At 33.3% G+C, this 18,057-nt stretch overlaps 2 protein-coding genes and 1 non-coding gene across 4 annotated transcripts; 1 reads left to right on the forward strand and 2 right to left on the reverse strand.

Moving 5' to 3' along the window:
• The first annotated feature begins 1,252 nt into the window (after positions 1–1,252).
• LOC111301842 (polyadenylate-binding protein RBP47B'-like) lies at positions 1,253–6,901 on the forward strand. Of its 2 annotated transcripts, XM_022897849.2 has the most exons (8): positions 1,253–1,518; positions 2,539–3,022; positions 3,763–3,836; positions 3,909–4,039; positions 5,170–5,266; positions 5,657–5,815; positions 6,338–6,438; positions 6,528–6,901. In XM_022897849.2, exons 1-8 carry the CDS (start codon positions 1,381–1,383, stop codon positions 6,616–6,618), a joined length of 1,275 nt encoding a protein of 424 aa, XP_022753584.1. In that variant the 5' UTR covers positions 1,253–1,380; the 3' UTR covers positions 6,619–6,901. The 2 variants fall into 2 exon arrangements, with proteins under 2 accessions (XP_022753584.1, XP_022753585.1); XM_022897850.2 differs by lacking the exon at positions 5,657–5,815 and having other exon boundaries at positions 1,274–1,518.
• A 592-nt stretch (positions 6,902–7,493) lies between these two features.
• Positions 7,494–16,831, reverse strand: LOC111301843 (origin of replication complex subunit 1B-like). The gene is made up of 16 exons (XM_022897851.2): positions 15,757–16,831; positions 15,526–15,661; positions 14,490–14,642; positions 14,249–14,389; positions 14,022–14,173; positions 13,843–13,942; positions 13,586–13,708; positions 13,326–13,487; positions 13,164–13,221; positions 12,870–13,048; positions 12,630–12,741; positions 10,831–10,895; positions 9,956–10,051; positions 9,413–9,489; positions 8,779–8,862; positions 7,494–7,841 (listed from the first exon to the last, which is right to left on the reverse strand). The coding sequence occupies exons 1-16, from the start codon at positions 16,614–16,616 to the stop codon at positions 7,778–7,780; spliced, it is 2,562 nt and encodes an 853-aa protein (XP_022753586.2). The 5' UTR covers positions 16,617–16,831; the 3' UTR covers positions 7,494–7,777.
• On the reverse strand, positions 14,505–14,582 carry LOC149514722 (small nucleolar RNA snoR28). The gene has a single exon (XR_016328432.1). It is a non-coding gene; the product is annotated as a small nucleolar RNA snoR28 (small nucleolar RNA).
• Positions 16,832–18,057: the final 1,226 nt, after the last annotated feature.

Below are 18,057 nucleotides of genomic sequence, written 5' to 3' on the forward strand. Positions count from 1 at the left end.
ATTTTAATACAAATAAAAAAAAAAACATGATTTAAAATCACTCTTAATATTTTTTCGAACGTCTTTAATAATTAAATTAAAGACTTAAAAATAAAAATAAAAATATTTGACAGTGATAATTTGAAGTAAAGCCCTGTTAATTAATTTGGGAACTATAGAATTTTCGTTAATATTCATGTCTTTGTTCGATGAAAACTTATCAACTTTTGTACACGTTTTCCATTGCTAACCTTTTTTTTTCTGTTTTTCAACATCTCTAGGTTCCAGATCCATGCTCCACATTTTAGATTCTAAAAAAATTGGTTTTGCTTATTTAAAATTTTAATTTCAATCAAATTAATCGATGGAATAAATTTAATTTAATTAATTAATTGATAATTAAATTAATTTTGATTGGTTCATTAAAAATAATTTTAAAAAATTTTACTTTTCTATTAATTTGATTTAAAAATTAAATTAACTAAAATTTTAATTAAAATATAATAAAATTTATATATATAACTAAAAATTTATGAAATTATTTATTTTATTTTAAGTTATTAAAATTTTTAATTTAAAATTTTGATGACTAAATATTATGTTTGACAATTTTATCTAATTTGTTTCGTTTATAAAAAAATAAAATATAAAAATAAAATATAATTTAATATATTTATTATTTGATTAATTAAAAAATTATTAAACCAATTAAATTAATGTCAATTGACTAATTTTTAAAATTAAAATTTTAATTTAATTAATAAAAATAATATATTATAATTAATTTAATTTAATTTTAAATAATTTGATTCGAATCTCAAAATAAGAAAAAAGTGTCTAACTTCTAAGTCCATGTCTTCTTATTAGCCGATTCCATGATATGACTGCCATGTCAGTGTCGGATAAGAAAAGTTTTGATTTGCTTGAATTCCAAATGATGATGAGAGAAGTTGAGGCCTTGCAGGAATTATAGAAAGTGATGGGTGAGATGAAGCTGATAAAGTTGGACAAATAAAAAATTGCAACAACACGCAAAAAATTACTGAGTATATTTTAATCTTCACATTTTTGAAGAATAAGAAGAAAAATTATTGTAATAAAAAGGTGGTAGAGTTCTTAATTTTACAAATAAAATTAGAAGATGAACACATATTTCATTAGAATATATATATATTTATATATATAAATTAATTATTAAATGAACGTAAGAAAATCCTATAACCATTCGCTTTCGATACTTATAAAATAATAAGAGGAAAAATTTAATCAGAGAAAGATTGGAAAAAGAAAACCAAGAAGTAGACAAAGGCCCAGCCCGCGATTCACTTATGGACCTTTCGACCCAGAGCCTTTGTTTTTGTGGAATTCGGGAAAGCAGAAGCAGAAAGAGCATCTTCAAGAATGGCGACCATAGCAGCCGCAACACAACACCACCACCATCCAACATCGCTAGAGGAAGTCCGTACGCTTTGGATAGGAGACCTCCAGTTTTGGGTCGATGAGTCCTACCTCAACTCTTGCTTTGCTCACACTGGCGAGGTTCCCATACTTGCCCTCTCTCTCTCTCTCTCTCTCTCTCTCTCTCTCTCTCTCTCTATATATATATATATAGACACACACACACACACACACACACACACAATTTGTGTATCCCTCCAAAAGATCTCTGGGTTTTGTTCTTTTGGGTATTGGAATAAATTTTGGTTGTTGTGGGAATTTTTCTACGCTCTTTTTCTATAATTTTCAATCTATAAACAGGGATGTTGGTAAAATGTATTAAGTTTTATTGTGTTCTTAAAATTATCTTTTCTCATTTTTGTAATAGAAAAATTATAAATTGAAAGAATATCCTATCAATACATAAGTTCTATTCGAATTCTATCAAATTACTAACAAATCACTTATTGATTCAAGAAGCAAAAAATCACCATTTATGCCTCAAAGCTATCACTTGAAAATATTTTAGTAACACATGGCGTAGGAGGAGCATGTCCTATTTTTTTTTTTTTAAATAGACATCTGCAAAGGAATGTGACATGAATTGAATAGGGATTTTAGTGTGTGAAAGCAATTTGGCTGCTATTGCAAAACCTAGGAGGGATAACAGAGAGCTTTTCAATGAGCACGAGCACAAAGACAGAGCCGGGTTAAGAATCTGAGTAGTGCTTAGCTGTTTAGAGCAAAGAGAAGAGCTGTACTAGATTGTCAAGTGTAAGACCTGTTGAATTAATATTGATTAAAAATACGATGCAAGAAATAATCTGTCTTGGCTTCTACATTTTGTTTTATTAAATTAGGTTGCTCAAACCTCACTAGTTGTGCATTCACATCATTGATTTATGCAATCTTCAAACTTGTGAAGCTCTGGCCTCTGGTAAGTTTCCAAGCATTGTTTGCAAATATTCACAATAATTTGGTAAATTTAAAGGCCGGGTTGTATCAGATGTCGTCATATGCTAAAGTTTTATAATGTATTTGTTTCTTTTTCTATCTCAATCGTTGTATTTTTTTTTAGTAGATGTTGCCTTTGAAATGAACCATTATTTCCACTCTTTGCAGCTAGTCTCAATAAAAATTATACGCAACAAGATCACTGGCCAGCCCGAGGGTTATGGATTTGTGGAGTTTGTTTCTCATGCAGCTGCAGAAAGGATACTGCAGGCTTACAATGGGACAGCAATGCCTGGAACTGATCAAATGTTCAGGTTAAATTGGGCTTCTTTTGGCATTGGAGAAAGACGTACTGATCCCGGGCCTGAGCATTCTATTTTCGTTGGTGATTTGGCTCCTGACGTTACAGATTATCTATTGCAAGAGACATTTCGAGCTCACTATCCATCTGTTAGAGGTGCCAAGGTTGTGACTGATCCAAATACTGGACGCTCAAAGGGATATGGATTTGTTAAATTTTCAGATGAGACTGAGAGAAATCGTGCTATGACCGAGATGAATGGTGTCTATTGCTCAACTAGAGCCATGCGAATTAGTGCAGCAACACAAAAGAAGACCACTGGTTTTCAGCAGCAATATGCCGTGGCAAAAGGTCATATTCCTTTCATTAACTTTGACCAAAGGAAAACCATAGCCAAATTAATTTATTCATTTTCTGTTCTCCAAATTTGTGTTGTGCTTCTGTTTTGTCCATTGCCGTGATATGGTTGCCCTCAATTTGATTGTGCTATCCATTGTTGCATTTTGAATATGAAGGTGCATGGCAAGAAAGAGGCATCACTTGATAAATTTACAATTGACTTTTAGGTATTCGTATTAAATCTCAAATCTACTCCAACATCTGAAATGCAGTTTTTCTTTTTTTTCTTTTTGTTTTTTTCTCTTTATGGTGGTTTGATGAAGCAGTAAAGCAAAGAAATTAATATTATTTTATACACCTTGAAGATCACACCCCTGATTTGTTGCATTGAGAATATTGTCTGACCATATATATTCATTAAATATTTTTTATCAATAAAATAAATGTCATACTTGTTTATAATTCTGACTCTGCGTGCAACTTTTTGTCCGGTTCCTTGGCAATTTAAAGTTATTTATTTATATTCACCTGGTTTGTTGTTTTAGTTGAGACATGAACATGATCTATATCAACATGCAGACTTGTTTGGGGTGGGTGGGCTAGGGAATTGAGTACCTGTGCCTATATCTGCGAGTACATTGCTCTTTGATACTGTATCCACATCAGATATTGCATACATGTATTTGTGTAGACTTACATGCAGATATGAAGGCAAGAAATTCTAAAATGCATTTACCCATGGTTTTCTGCAGCTGTATATCCAGCTCCTGCTTACACAACACCTTTGCAGGTGCTTCCACCTGATAATGATAACACTAATACCACAGTAAGTGAGGCATACGCAAGTTGTTTCTGAGATTATCTCTATCGCTTTGACTAACAATCCTATCTTTTGCAGATTTTTGTTGGCAACTTGGATCCAAATGTCACAGAAGAGGAACTGAAGCACTTCTTCTTGCCATTAGGGGAGATCATGTATGTCAAGATTCCTGCAGCCAAAGGATGTGGTTTCATACAGTTTGCAACTAGGTAAAGATCAAGCGAAACCATGATTACCAGTAACTTCTGGAAGTGTTCTCCACTTGGGTGGTGTTTGCTATGGGGTGATTTCCCCAAAAATCATGGTGATTTACCCATGGTGATTAGATCACCGTGTTTGTAAGCATTCAATGAACAAAGAGTGATCATATCACTGCCTTGGAAGGTGATCTAATTCTCATAAACAAGGGTGAAAAACTTTTATCACCAAGGTGAAGTAATATGTAAAATTAAAAATAATCAATGTTACCCATTTGATATGTGATGAATTAAAACTTGTTTTCTCTCAAAATTGTATTATTTTATATTATAAAATTTTTTATTTTTAAACTTTCATTATAACAAGTACAAAAATAATGTGTTTTTTTTTTTTAATTTTTTAATATTTTATATATAATATAATTTTTTTTTTTGTTATTATTTTAATAATTAGTTTTATTTTCTAATTCAAATATTTTTTACATTATTTATATTATAAAAACTAGTTTATGTATGAATATATATTTTTTAATTTAATAATATTTTATTATGAAATAAATAAAATATTACTAATATTTTTATAAATTATTATCTTTAAACAATATTGAAATCATTAACTTGTGTAACTATTACAATATACATGGTTATTTTGGTATTTTCAAACAAAATGATATGTGACTTTTAGTAATATCAAATATATTGATCTTTAATTTCTAAGAATTAAAGATTGTTGACCAAACAAATTAATTCCAAATTAGGAGTGATAAGATCACCTTAGTAATAATATCATCTTGGTGACTAAATGACCATGGTGATCTTGAAAATGATACCAAATGCTACCTTAATGGTTTTGAGGGGTGGGTGTATGTTTACGAAATCATTTATGAGCCAGATTTTAGTTCATTACCTCTTTTTGTTTTTAACTTATTATTTAGATGATCTATTACAATTTTCTTTCCCATTAGTCAAGAGTTGCATAAAAATTAATGGAGGGAAATGAATGATTGAGCATTAGAAATAGTCAGGTGGTACTACCCTAGTGCCTCTTAATCCTCTTTTGTATGTTAGTCAAGCGTTATCATTGTCTTCTCTTTATCTGATCTGATGCCTAATAATTTGCCTTCTACTATTTTTGTCTGCAGGACATCTGCTGAAGAAGCTATACAGAGGATGCAGGGGCAAATGATTGGTCAACAAGTTGTCCGCATTTCTTGGGGTAGGAGCCCAACAACAAAACAGGTGATATTTCGCATATATCAAATTCACACTTTGATTTAGTTATATGGCAAAATGTTTTTAGCATTTTGATGCCCCATAGCATTGATTTATGTTTTATTTTGTTTCTTTGGAAAACTCCCCCTTCTAAAAATAGGGAAAAGAAAAGCTTTTATTTTTTTGTCAAAAATAGGATGAAATGGACTAGACGAATTTATACGGTAAAAGCTCATTTGTTGTCATATATATATATATATATTTGAATATTATTGTCATATATTTATTTGTGCAAACTGCTATTTCACTATATGTGGTTATAGATTTAGATGAATACAATTTCTGTGGTGAACCTTCTTTATGTAGATAGCTAGTTATGCTACTTTGCTTGACAAAATTTGGCATTACTTATTTTAGGACCTACCTGGTAGCTGGGGTACACAAGTTGATCCAAGTCAGTGGAGTGCATACTATGGTTATGGACAAGGCTATGATGTTTATGCTTATGGGGCTACCCAGGATCCCTCTCTGTATGCATATGGTGCATATGCTGGCTATGCACAATATCCCCAACAGGCAAAAGATTTTGACATATTAGCAGTGCATATAAAATTACTGCTGTTAATGTTGTCTCATAAAATGTTATATTTGTGTAGATATTTAGGAATAATTTTGCACCTTAGGTTACTACACTTGCAGTCATCATTTTCCAAATTTGACCATGTTGAAAATGAAAATAATGCAGGAGGAGGAAGCACTTCATTAAACCAAACGTTTGTTCACACTGCTATATTATTGATATAGTATCATTTAGGATTTTTTATAGAATCAAGAGAACCTTCCCCACATTTACATCACTGACTTTGGAAAGGCCCACATATGCAATGTAGCCACCGAAAAGGTTTGGAGTATATAATGTGACAGGCAGTTACCGATCTGAATGCACTAAAGAAAGTGAGGAACTTTCTTTAGCTGGCTGCATGATACTTAAAAAATTTCATGACTGGCTATTCTGAATGCCATTAGGAAGGTTATGGTAGTTTGCATGAAACCTCCAACTGCCTAAAATTAACTACTAGACTTGTGATTGATTTGCAGATTGAAGGTTCTCTAGAAATGGCAGCTATGGCAGGTGCTGTCCCGGCTGTAGAACAAAGGGAGGAATCATATGATCCATTGGCGACACCTGATGTTGATAAGTAAAAAGTTTCTCTCCTCTGGTTCTGTAATAAATTGTGGGTTAATTGTTTCTTGGATAATTAATCATGTCTGTGGTTGTTATTGTTAGGTTAAATGCAACCTACCTCTCTGTTCATGGAAGTGCCATATTAGGCCGGCCCTTATGGCGAAGAACCTCCTTCATTTCGCCACAACCTTGATCCTCTACTTACCTGTCTCTGATTTATGGTGATCATCATTCTCGCACTTAGTTGATGGAATCTCCCCACAGGAGATGAATAGAAATGAGAAGGATTTCGGAAGCCTGATGTTTTCTACTCAGATTGGCACAATTGTAAAGCCCTGGAATGCCCTTAGGATGAATATTGACACATAATTGATTGTAGCTTTTTTCTATTTGTTTAACATTATTCCAGAGTTGGTACCTGTATGTTTTCTCGTGTAAATATGCTAATCTTACCTGGATAGGAGATTGAAACTCAAGTTGGTTTGACATTGTCAAGTTTTTCGTGGTTAAAGATTCAAGGTGCTTATACGAAGTGTTTCAACTTGATAGTAAAAATGAACAAAAAAAAAAACTGAAATACCTCACAAAAATACTGTCCATAACGCCAATTTAATCCATCCAAAAAATGTCTTCTTTTTTTTTTTTCAAGTTTCTAAAAAAACTATCTTATGAAAGGCATGAATTGAAGCATAATCCACAACGACCCAAAAAAGAGCTCATCTCATGCCAAGGAGTTGCAGTGAGAGGGTCTGCTTTCCTCACTGTATTTCAAGTAATGAAAGGAACGTGTTTTATTTTTAAGAAAATAATCATGGAAGCAACTGTTTGGTGGGAAGTCTTACCTCTTGAATATATGTAAATGTATATATTGATTGCAGAAAACACCTGGTTTCTAAGAATCTTTAATGGAACTTGAGGCATCATTATTTGACAGCCCCAAGCCATAGCAATTAGCCCTTGTCATCCCATCAAAAGGCAAAGATAAATATGGAAAAACATACAATTGTAGGAACTAGTAACATAGTCAAGCCACTTAACAAAAATGGTAATAGTGACAGATAGAGCCAATAGCATAAGATACCCTATTATTTTCTGAATTCTCCCGATTCCATTTTATTACAATAATAAAAAACTCAGAAAAACAATTCATCTCAGCATTTTTCATATTGAAAAATGTAGCAATGCCTTGAATTGAAACAATTTTCTCTTCCAAATATCATACCTAAAATATTGCAATGACAGCATGATTGTGATTAAAATATGTGTGAAAAGAAACGAGGATCTTAAAATGAGAACTAAGTCAAAACAGTAGCTATAAATTAAGAATTCAATGTAATTGCAGGCTTCTTGAATCATAGATACTTGGCCAACCATGGCAGATCCTTGCAATCTTTCAGGGCAAAAGCCACATCATCACTGCCACAGAGCAAAATGAATTGGGTTAGATGCAGGCTGCTCAAACATTTCCCAAATTTTTATGTAATTTGGTTATGCAATGCCAGTAATACTTTGATACATGGAACCCAATGATACATTTAACCGATGAAACAGGAAGATATTGCATCAATTACAAGGATAACAAAAGATGCAAACTAATTAGCGACAATGACCTAGGTAATTCAGTTTGAATAATTAGTCAAGGAGACTTTGAATGAAGGCAAGCACCCCTGTATGTCTGAAATCTCTGGAAACTCTTTAGAACTCAAAAATAATAAAAAAAAAAGGGATAGTGTCATTTATAGTGAAATATTTAACATGACACTTGAACTTTAAAAATCTCTTATGTGATTCTCGAATTATGAATCTGTTAACTAATATAATATATGAATTTTGACTAATTCATTTGGATTTTGTCATCATTTGACACATGGTACATTAGTTAACAGATTACTTGAATTATGTAATTTTGAAGCTAGCCTCGTTAGGGATTATAGGTTTACAAAATCATAATTTAAATACCACATTAGAGATTTTGAAAGTTCAAATACATTTTACTATAATTTATAAGCCATTCATGACATTAATCCAAAAAAAAAAAATTCATTGGCCCCCTAATACAGAACTCCAAAGTAAAGAATTAAAATGACCAATGAATTTGATGCGAATAGATCCTTATGATTGTAAGAACAGCCATTCTAATATCTAAAAGAAAATTACTAGTGATTTGTTTTAACAGTCCCATTTGTGCCCACGGCTTAATGCTCAAGTAAATAATTGCCCACCATCAAATAATGCTGAGTTGCAGGTTCACATTGTAGAAAGACATTTATGTAATACAAACAATTTTCAATGATATTTGTTATCAGGAACATGCCCTAATTGCCTTTTGCTGAAAGTTTGCTAGAGAACTAACCTGGGAAAATTGAGCTGCAACTTCTGCAACCTGTGCCTATCTCCTGGTTCACATAGAATAATTCTGCATTCTCCAAGATTGCAGCTGACATAAAGAAAAAGGGATAAAAAAACAATTACATATGAGTTTTTTCCACACCCTTTAAGACATCCATTATCTGACCTATATAAACTCCTGTTGGTTTGATTTACTTAAAGAGCATACAAGTTCACAAAACAATTGGTACATGCATTCATCCATTCATCAATAAACTTGATTGTATTTTTACTTAATGGTTGCAAGAGAAACAAAATTATGATAATGAAAGCAAAGTGGAGTAACTTTTTCTCAGTACTTGGAAGTATTAGCGCTTAAAACAGGCTCCTATTGGCTTTATATTGACTAAAATGTGAAGTTCTTTGCCAATGCCAAACATAGTGCAGCTAACTATAAAATTCAATAGTAACATCAACATTCCTAAACAAAGCTTTAAAAAGCCGCAGCTTACAATGGGATTTGCACCATCAATGCATAAAACTTCAAGGATCCCACAAATGAACATGAAAGCACAAATGTTGTCAGGCTAGTCCCAAAAGTTACATGTAAAACTACCATTTTATGGATGTCCCTTAACAAGTCAATAGAAGATGCTTACCCAACTTTCAGAAGTGTGTCCCAACCAGGAAATGCTTCTCCATTGCTTGTGCAGAGACATGAAACAGTCATTGCCAACTGCAACATTGAAAAAATCTTTTAGAAAATATGCACACGTAGAAGTTAACCATTGATCAACTAAGAACAGCGACAGGGCATAAAAAGAGCACCAATACATAAAAAACCTGGCTAGATTCGTTTCTTGTAGATATGTGTTATGGAATTAGGGATCCTGTTATGTACCATATCCAGTTTTACCTAGACTATGTTTTTCACTTATTGCTAATGTTTGGAGAAAAGCTGCTAATCTAAAACTGATGACAAGAGTTTTTCATCTTTGAGAAGGGCAAAACAAAGTTGATGTTAAACCACCTAAATATACAAATGGTTAGATATGCTGGAGGGGTAAAAATAATAATACTTGCTATACTTGAGGGAATGACACCTAAAGATTCTAGCATCAAAAGGCATAAAACTATAGAACTCATAATATTACCAGCACAGGAAGAAAATATCAGAGAAGAAATAAGCATAAGGTGTTGACCTTTTCAAATGTAGTTTCCCCCATCCCTGTTTTATAGAGCTCATAAACCATTGCAGTTAAGAATATTTTACTCAGTTTAGAACAACTTTTCATTACCTGCAAAAAATATGCATTAAGTTATTTCATAATGATATAAAATCAGTGATGCAATTACAAGTCCTTTTCTCATCCATGAATATAGAACTTATAATATCTAAACACTATTCAAAATAATGGGGGAGAAAAAGCCACACAACCAGCATCAAAAGTTCCTCAAAGATAATGTTCGGAGATAGTTTTGCTAGGCTTGTTTCATCATGTGATACTTGTGTTCCCTCATAGTCCACAACCGTTTTCCTGGTAACTTGATTCCTCATTAACTAAGTTTCCAAAGGCCCAAATGGTAGATATATTGCTTCTAAATCTGCATAAACTTTCTAGAAGTTTCAACAGCACTATAAACTTCAAAGTATGCCCAGATGATTAAGATGATTTCCTTTTTCCCCTGTCATAAATTTAACTTTGCTAAGGTGCAATGGCAAGAAGATATTTTAAGAAATCTATACTAATGAAATGTTCCAATATAACCTCACCATAACATCATAACAGAGTAAGATTGTGTTTCCTTTGACAAAAGTCCTAGCCTTCCATGACTAAATATATTATTTCCATTTCTAAATGCTACTTTGAGGAAATAGATTGTCTGCATCTCTTCCGGTCTACAAAGACTTCTAGGGATACAGTTAGAAGATAAACATCACAGTAAGAATGAAAACATGAATCACAGGGATTCACTAGACAACGTTCAGAACCATTGCTAATCACCTGCCTTGGAAGTGGACAAGAGACAAAATTATAACTAAAATAGCAATTTGCTGATATGATCTTCAACTTACTTGGACATGAGGTGCCTGGAACATTTCCTGAATGGCCGCATCAACCTCAGCCATAGTAACAATACCTTTCACAGGAGAATGGTAAAAAAAATATTTATTTAGTAATCAGAACCACTGCTGAGAACTGTGAGAATGCTACTTATGAACTGACATGTAAGCTAAGGTTAACATTAGTTATTCATCTAGAACAAAAATTGTGCAGCAGAAAGAGCAGCAGAGTATGCAATCAAAAAGCAGAAGAATCCATAGAAATATCCAGCAGTAAAAGAACTATGATGCCAATGGTAAATGAAATTTCCATAAGATGTTTATGTGTGGTCCCCTAAACCTAGCAAGCTAAACTATATCTTTTCATGTATATTAGAATCTGAAAACACAGTAATTGAAATTGTGCTAACAAATCTTTTACACCAAGATGAATATCAAGGTCTCAACCCTCACTAACACAATAGCTTTATGAGATTATGCCCATTTGTAAAATCCAGAGATAAAGAACAAATTCATCACTCTAAATTTTCTGGTGGGACCAAAACAATTCTGTCCATAATCTATCTTTTAATTAATAAAAACAAAATCATACAGTCTAGTGCTGAAAGTGTTTGATTTTTTATCAGTATAACTAAAATAAATTTTATTTAAAAAAAATCTAAAGTATTTGAAAATTAAAAAAATAGAATAAACTCAAGCTTTCACAACCTTTATAACATAACATTTCCAAAAAAATACAGAAATTGTAATGAAAGTGCACAATAATAAATCATATAAGTGGACTGAACTTTTAGTTTACATATATTAGGATTAAAAGAGACTAGGGCCAACCATATATATGGACTATCAATAGAATAGCAAGTCAGAAACATGGTAGGCACAATCTGTTTAAGAGTAACATAAGTATCAAACATTTATGCAGTTCACAAAGGATATAAGTTTTAAGTTCCCATTATATACAAATTGATACATACTCTCAAGGATTTACATTTTTCCCTACAAAGAAAAGAAAAGAAAAAAAACCAGTTGTTTCTTTGGGTTCTCAAACAAATACAAGCATCTAGATACCCTTTATCCAAGCAATATGACATTATGAATTTTTTTATTTGTCTTACTCCATTTACTTAGCTCCAGAGACCAAGGTCCTTACATGATAGCCCCCACTTAAATGAACGAAAGTAATAAATAAAAACAACTAAATGTTTCTGATTGGCTTAATCTACCAATCACAAATATTGACTTAATGTGGTGCCTAAATAATTAAATAGAAATGGGCAAATACATTATAATAATGCATCTTAACTTTCTAAAACTTGGATTTTTCTGGCAACATTAGAAGAGATAATAAGAACAGGCTTGCAAAGGCTTTAGCAATTGTACTTCTCTCCAGTCCTTATCAAATGACCATGCAGATGCATTTAAGTTATGATTTGTCATGTTATATCAAGGAAACTTAGCATCTACCACCCTTATGATCAGGTGATGCCTAGATTATTGAGGGTCCTCTAATACAATGGTAAGATACCAAACACCTACTAAACAGTAACTGACAGTTTGACTGACCTCCACAATTTACATATATCATGGGTTAAGAATATGAGTGTATACATTGGCATATGCAAATATTGACATTTAAAGGTAAAAGTACCATCTCCATCTATGACTCCTATAAGTAAACTTACAGCACTTTAGGCATCATCTGTTGTAACGCACCACAAATGGCATTTCTCTGTATGCATGTGTAACAAGTGTCCAACACCACAGTAATGGCCTTACATTACAGTTCTAATCATTCTAGAAAGCTTATTTACCTGTAGAAGAATTCACAGTTGCAATTTGATTCTTGATATGATAATCAGATATTTCTGCTGCTCGCCTGCATATCTCTAGAGCACGGCGTGCATCCCCTGAAATAGCTGCTACCTGAAATATGCATATGACATACTTTAACATCAAATGGATGGTAGTACAACCTTGTAAAAATTTAAGAATACATCAATTTTAGTAGATGAAACCTAAATTTCACATAAAAATATAGCACACATACTAACCTTCCTTGAAGCAAATTCCACTGCTTGCTTCTCAAACGCATCAATTCCTTTCAAACGACTTGATATGATTTCCTGAAGTTGCTGATAATTATAGGGACCAAAGCAGAGTCTTTGAATACCCATTCGGCTTGAAATGCGAGGAAGTAACTTCTCTGGAAGATCCATTGTATTTGCTATTCCTAAATTTAAAGAGAAAGAATTCATATAGAATTGTTATTCTTGTCATCACCACTGTCAATTACCACTGGCCCCAGTGTTTCAAAATGCCCTATCAAGAAAAAACAACAAGTATACCTATAACAATTAACTTGGAATATGGCTTAGTAGGCCAGTCAAGAATGTTGTATAGGACCTGTAATTGAAAGAAAGGCATGGTTATGGAAGCTGCAATCTCTTTCAATTAAAATGAATAAACAGAAAGAACAGCTAGTTTGTATCATAATATGCACAAGTTACCGACTGGTTTCTGGTTACAAGAAGATCAAGTTCATCAATGAGTAGAATACAAGGTCGGTCATCCTCCTTGCCAATTTTCTTTCCATCTGAAAACCGATCATTCAGTAATTGAAGAGCCTTTTTCCAACTAACCCTATGTCCAGTTAATGCTTCATAGATAACCTATAAGAATATAGCATATAAATATCAAAAGGCAACCAGAGACACATTTGTAGAAAGGTGAACTATATCAAACTTGTAGTTAGTTTATTCTATATTACCCTGTAAATATTCTCAGGTGATGCCAACTTTAGACCATTAACCTGCACAAAACAGTAAGGTCTTATGCTTCCTGCATCAACTTCAGACTTCAAGTTCCTCATTACCGCCAGGACACTCATCGTCTGCGATTTCATGTGAAATAAATAGACCAAAAAAGTAAGTCTCCTTTTACATTCAAATCATCCTCAATAACAGATAATATCAGCAAATTTGGAATAAGAAGTAAATTTTGCTGAGCAAAGGCAACGGACTATACTTTGCCCGTTCCAGGAACACCATGAATATAAAGACAACGTCCAAGACATTGATCATCACAGATGGCACCTTTTATAAATGTCGTTATCTCTTCCATTTCTCTGCAGCATGCATATTTTGCGTTCAATGTCTCATAAGGAAAGTAAAAATAGAACAAGAATGCTATCAAGTCTCACATACTTATTCCTACAAGGTAAAGACTTTGGCAATGTTGCCAACAAAAGCGTTGCTTTTGCCCTTTCCAGCTCAGTCTGCTTGTGGCATCTCACATGCTCTGGGATTTTTTTGGCACCTATTTTTTGAAGACCAAAGAAACGGCCCTTCTGAGAGTTCTGCATCAATTAAATAGCTGTCTAAGACTCTTGGCAGCTGCCAAGCACAAAATTAAGAATGTGATATATCCCTACCGCAGCCAATTGATGAGTTGTGGACGGTCTGGCTTGTGCATTCCTTGTGTTTTCCTCTTCATATTCCATATCTTCATCTGTATCAGAATCAGCTTCCTTGCAAGAATTCCAGTCTTCATCGCTGCTAGCAAATTCACCATCCTACAAACAGGAAAATATACCAATTAATTTCAACACAATAATAGCCCTATTTAGTAATGTAAAACCGCTTAAATGGAAATTCAGTTTTCTGACTGCTTACTGCTTCATCATTATCAATCTCAGCTAGATGCTTGAAACAGTGCCAGTGAATATCATATTCATATTCGCATAGAAAAATATCATCCCCTTCATCATTGGCCTTGGCATATTCTTTGGGGCTCATGACATTACAATGCTTGATGATAGATTCCATCTGTAGTGCCAATAGTTAGAAATCTTAAGTAATGCTTTAAGATTCATTCAGTTTCAGTCAGCTGAAAATAATTATTCTAGAAAGAAGAATGTGAATAGAATGACCTCTTTGAATTAATTACTATGTAGAAGCTTGCGATGATAAATCTCTTCAACACTTTGTTTATATGTTCCCCTAAATTTGATGGCAGTCTCTTTCTTATTTTAACCAACTGTTTAATTTTTAAAACCTTACTGGTATCTTATTAGACTATTTACTTGACAGATGACCAAAACTAATTCTTATGGCTGCTGCCATCTCATCCATTGAGGCAATTTAGTGTGAGAGATATATCTAGAAGCTGGGTTGAATTATATGTGTCTAGCTTAGTCATAGACTCAACTCACCTAAGCCCTAGCCTCAACTTACTAAACTGCAAAGATGAAGTTATCCTATCAAATATAAGCAGAGAATTTCAGACTTGATTTTGGAAGGATGATTCGTTGGGTTGTCAAATATCTAGTTTTACTATAGAGGTTGGTAAGAACGCACAACATTACAATAGGCTGCAGAAGATGACCCCTCTATTGTGGATATCTACATATATGCTTCTGATCTGCTTTGGAGTAACAGCATCTAAACCTTATCAGTAACCAACATAAGTTTATAAGAGGCATTATATTAATTAAAAACACAAATGCAACTATAAAATTGTACTCAAGTAAGAAATTTATTCAAGAACAAACAAAAAAAGTGGTGATCATTTCACCTATCATATAATCAACCAGTAAAAGAAAATTCCCTAAAAACATCAAACCATTCACATCTTCCCACATATACAGTCATAGATGATTATTTCTCCTCTAATAATAGATTAACAATGCAAACAGTTATTATCCATAACCTCTATGTCAGCAAAATCATTTGTCCAATAAAGCTCCCTTCTCAAGTTATGAGGTTGTCTTCCACTTGCAGTCTCTTCTGGTATGATATACCAACGCCCTCGGAACCAATAGCTACCATCTACCTCTTTCCACAAACTGCACAAATCAACAAACAAAAAAAGATCATCTTGTTTTTATGGACATACATGATTAACCATGAAGACAAAATTGCAATCTGTTTTTAACCAAACCTCTGAATACGGGCAGCCCACAAATCACTTGCAAGGAGCTTCTCTCTTAAAGTCCTAACCCACTTCTTCCCCACTGGAGGCTTTGGAAACTCAACATCTTTCCCCAATTTCCGAGCCTGGCAAAACCCACAAACCCAATCCCCCTCGGGAACCTCTTTCAATGCTGGCTTCAAGCATTTCAAGTGAAATCCACCTAGACAATCATCACACTCAATCATCACATTCCTCCCTGCCTTGAAGCACACTCTGCACTCCTCCATTTCAGGAACCTCATCGTCCGAGCTCGCATCCTCTCTCCTCTTCACATAGACATCATCTCCCACTTCAAACTCACCCTCATCATACACCACTTTCTTATAATAAACCCTCTTCTTCTCCTTCTCCTTCTTCTTGGAACTCCTTGTCTCCATAGCTCTCGTCACCGCACTTTTCTCTTCCCCCCTTTTCCTCTTCTTAGTCTCCAGTGACATTGGAGAAAACGTAACCTGAACCTCAACCGTTCCCTCATCCAATTTACCGAACTTTGGGATTTTCCTATTCTCCTCATTGCTCTTACATTTCGGCGTCTTTACACCCTCCTCCTTACGCGATCCCTTTCGGCTTTTCCCCAAACATTTCCCAATATCTTCGACAGCCTTTAGAGGCGTCTTTGTATCTGATTTTTCATCTGTGGCTTTTGAAGTGAAAGATAACGAGGCTCGGCGCGAGGATCTGCGAAGAGGAGGTTGGGAAGGTAAAAGGGATTGAGGGGTTTGAGGGGAGAACGAAATTGGAGGAGGAGAGGATTGTAATTTGAGATTATTGGGGGATTTTTTGGGCTTTCTGGGGGATAGTTGTTTCTTTGGGGTTTCAGCTGCCATAGATGCTTTTACGGACGGTGAAAATGGTGGGATTTTCGCTAGGGTTTTGCTGAGAATAGATGGGGAAGGAGGAGGGCGTTTTAGAGAGAGAATTGGCGGGAAATGTTCCCTCGGTTTTTTACGCCTTTTGAACGTTGAAACGGTGCGTAGTGGCTGCCGCGTTTTGCTCCGGAGAATGCCGCAGCGTTTTTTTTTTTTTTTTTTTTTTAAAGGAAACACATGAAAGTCATGCACCTTAATTGGACAATGTAGAAGGATGCTTCCAGTGTAAAACAATTTCTATTTTTTTTTTTTTTTACTTTTTTAATCTTTTGAAATATATTCAAACTATAAAACTAATATAATTTAAGTTTACATTTAATGCACTCGCTGTCAATAATTAAGTTATGCCTTCCATAGATTTGAATAAAAAAGGTTGGGGCATTTGTTCCCTCTATTCTTTAAAATATATTTTGCTAAATTTTAAATTCTGAAAAACAATATAATTTCTAAAAAATGAGATATCCAAGATTTTTTACTATTTTTAGGACATCTCATATTTTAATTCACTCATTTAATATATTTTTTATTATATTTTCTAAAATTTTCTAACAAAAATGTTATGATTTGACTTTCAAAAAATTAAAAGATTGTGATTGAAGATAAATTTTTGGGAAAACCATTTCACTGGTTGTAGCATTGTGGCATCCCATATTTCACCATTAATTTGCAATTGGATTGAACGTGCTATTCGCTGAATGACAATTATTCAAAGTTGCTTAAAAATTCCTAATTCATTAGCGAAAATAAAACTGCGGTCGTGGTGTTTGGAGGCCCGAATGACACGAACTATTACCTATTATGTAACAGATCAGAGAAAAATAAATTAAAGTGTAAAATTACTCTTTTAAGTCTCAAAAAATTTATTCTTCAATCTAGTTTAAATGTTTATAGTTAGTGAAGCTCCAATCACTCTCTTGTTATGCCATATTTTTCATGCTTTTAATAGCCATAGAAGGAAGGCTTTCCAACTTGGAATCTCCATCTTATGGCTGGATGTGTGGCTACTAATATGACAATCACTTATTTTCTTCCTTTTAGATACTTGCAATCTTTCATATTAATTCACTTTATGCTTTAGAAGGTCTTAAGAATCTGTGCTTCTTCCAAAAAAAGTAATGTCTTGTACAACACTTAAAACTATAATAAAATATTTAATATAATTCTTAAATTTTAAAAATTTATCTAAATTGTAAACTTTTTAATTATTGTGATATATACAGTTAACATAATTAATAAATTATTTTTTAAATATTATATTAATTAATATATTCATGATTTAAATATCATATTTTTAAAATTCACGAACATATTAAATATTTTTCATACCTACCACGTCATCCTCCAGCCAATAATTGTTGTTATGAACGACAATCCAATTTCTTTCGGACGAATTCTAATC

This window comes from Durio zibethinus, chromosome 15 (genome assembly GCF_047325235.1).
Source record: "Durio zibethinus cultivar Kanyao isolate XHJ-2024 chromosome 15, ASM4732523v1, whole genome shotgun sequence".
NCBI lineage: Eukaryota > Viridiplantae > Streptophyta > Magnoliopsida > Malvales > Malvaceae > Durio > Durio zibethinus.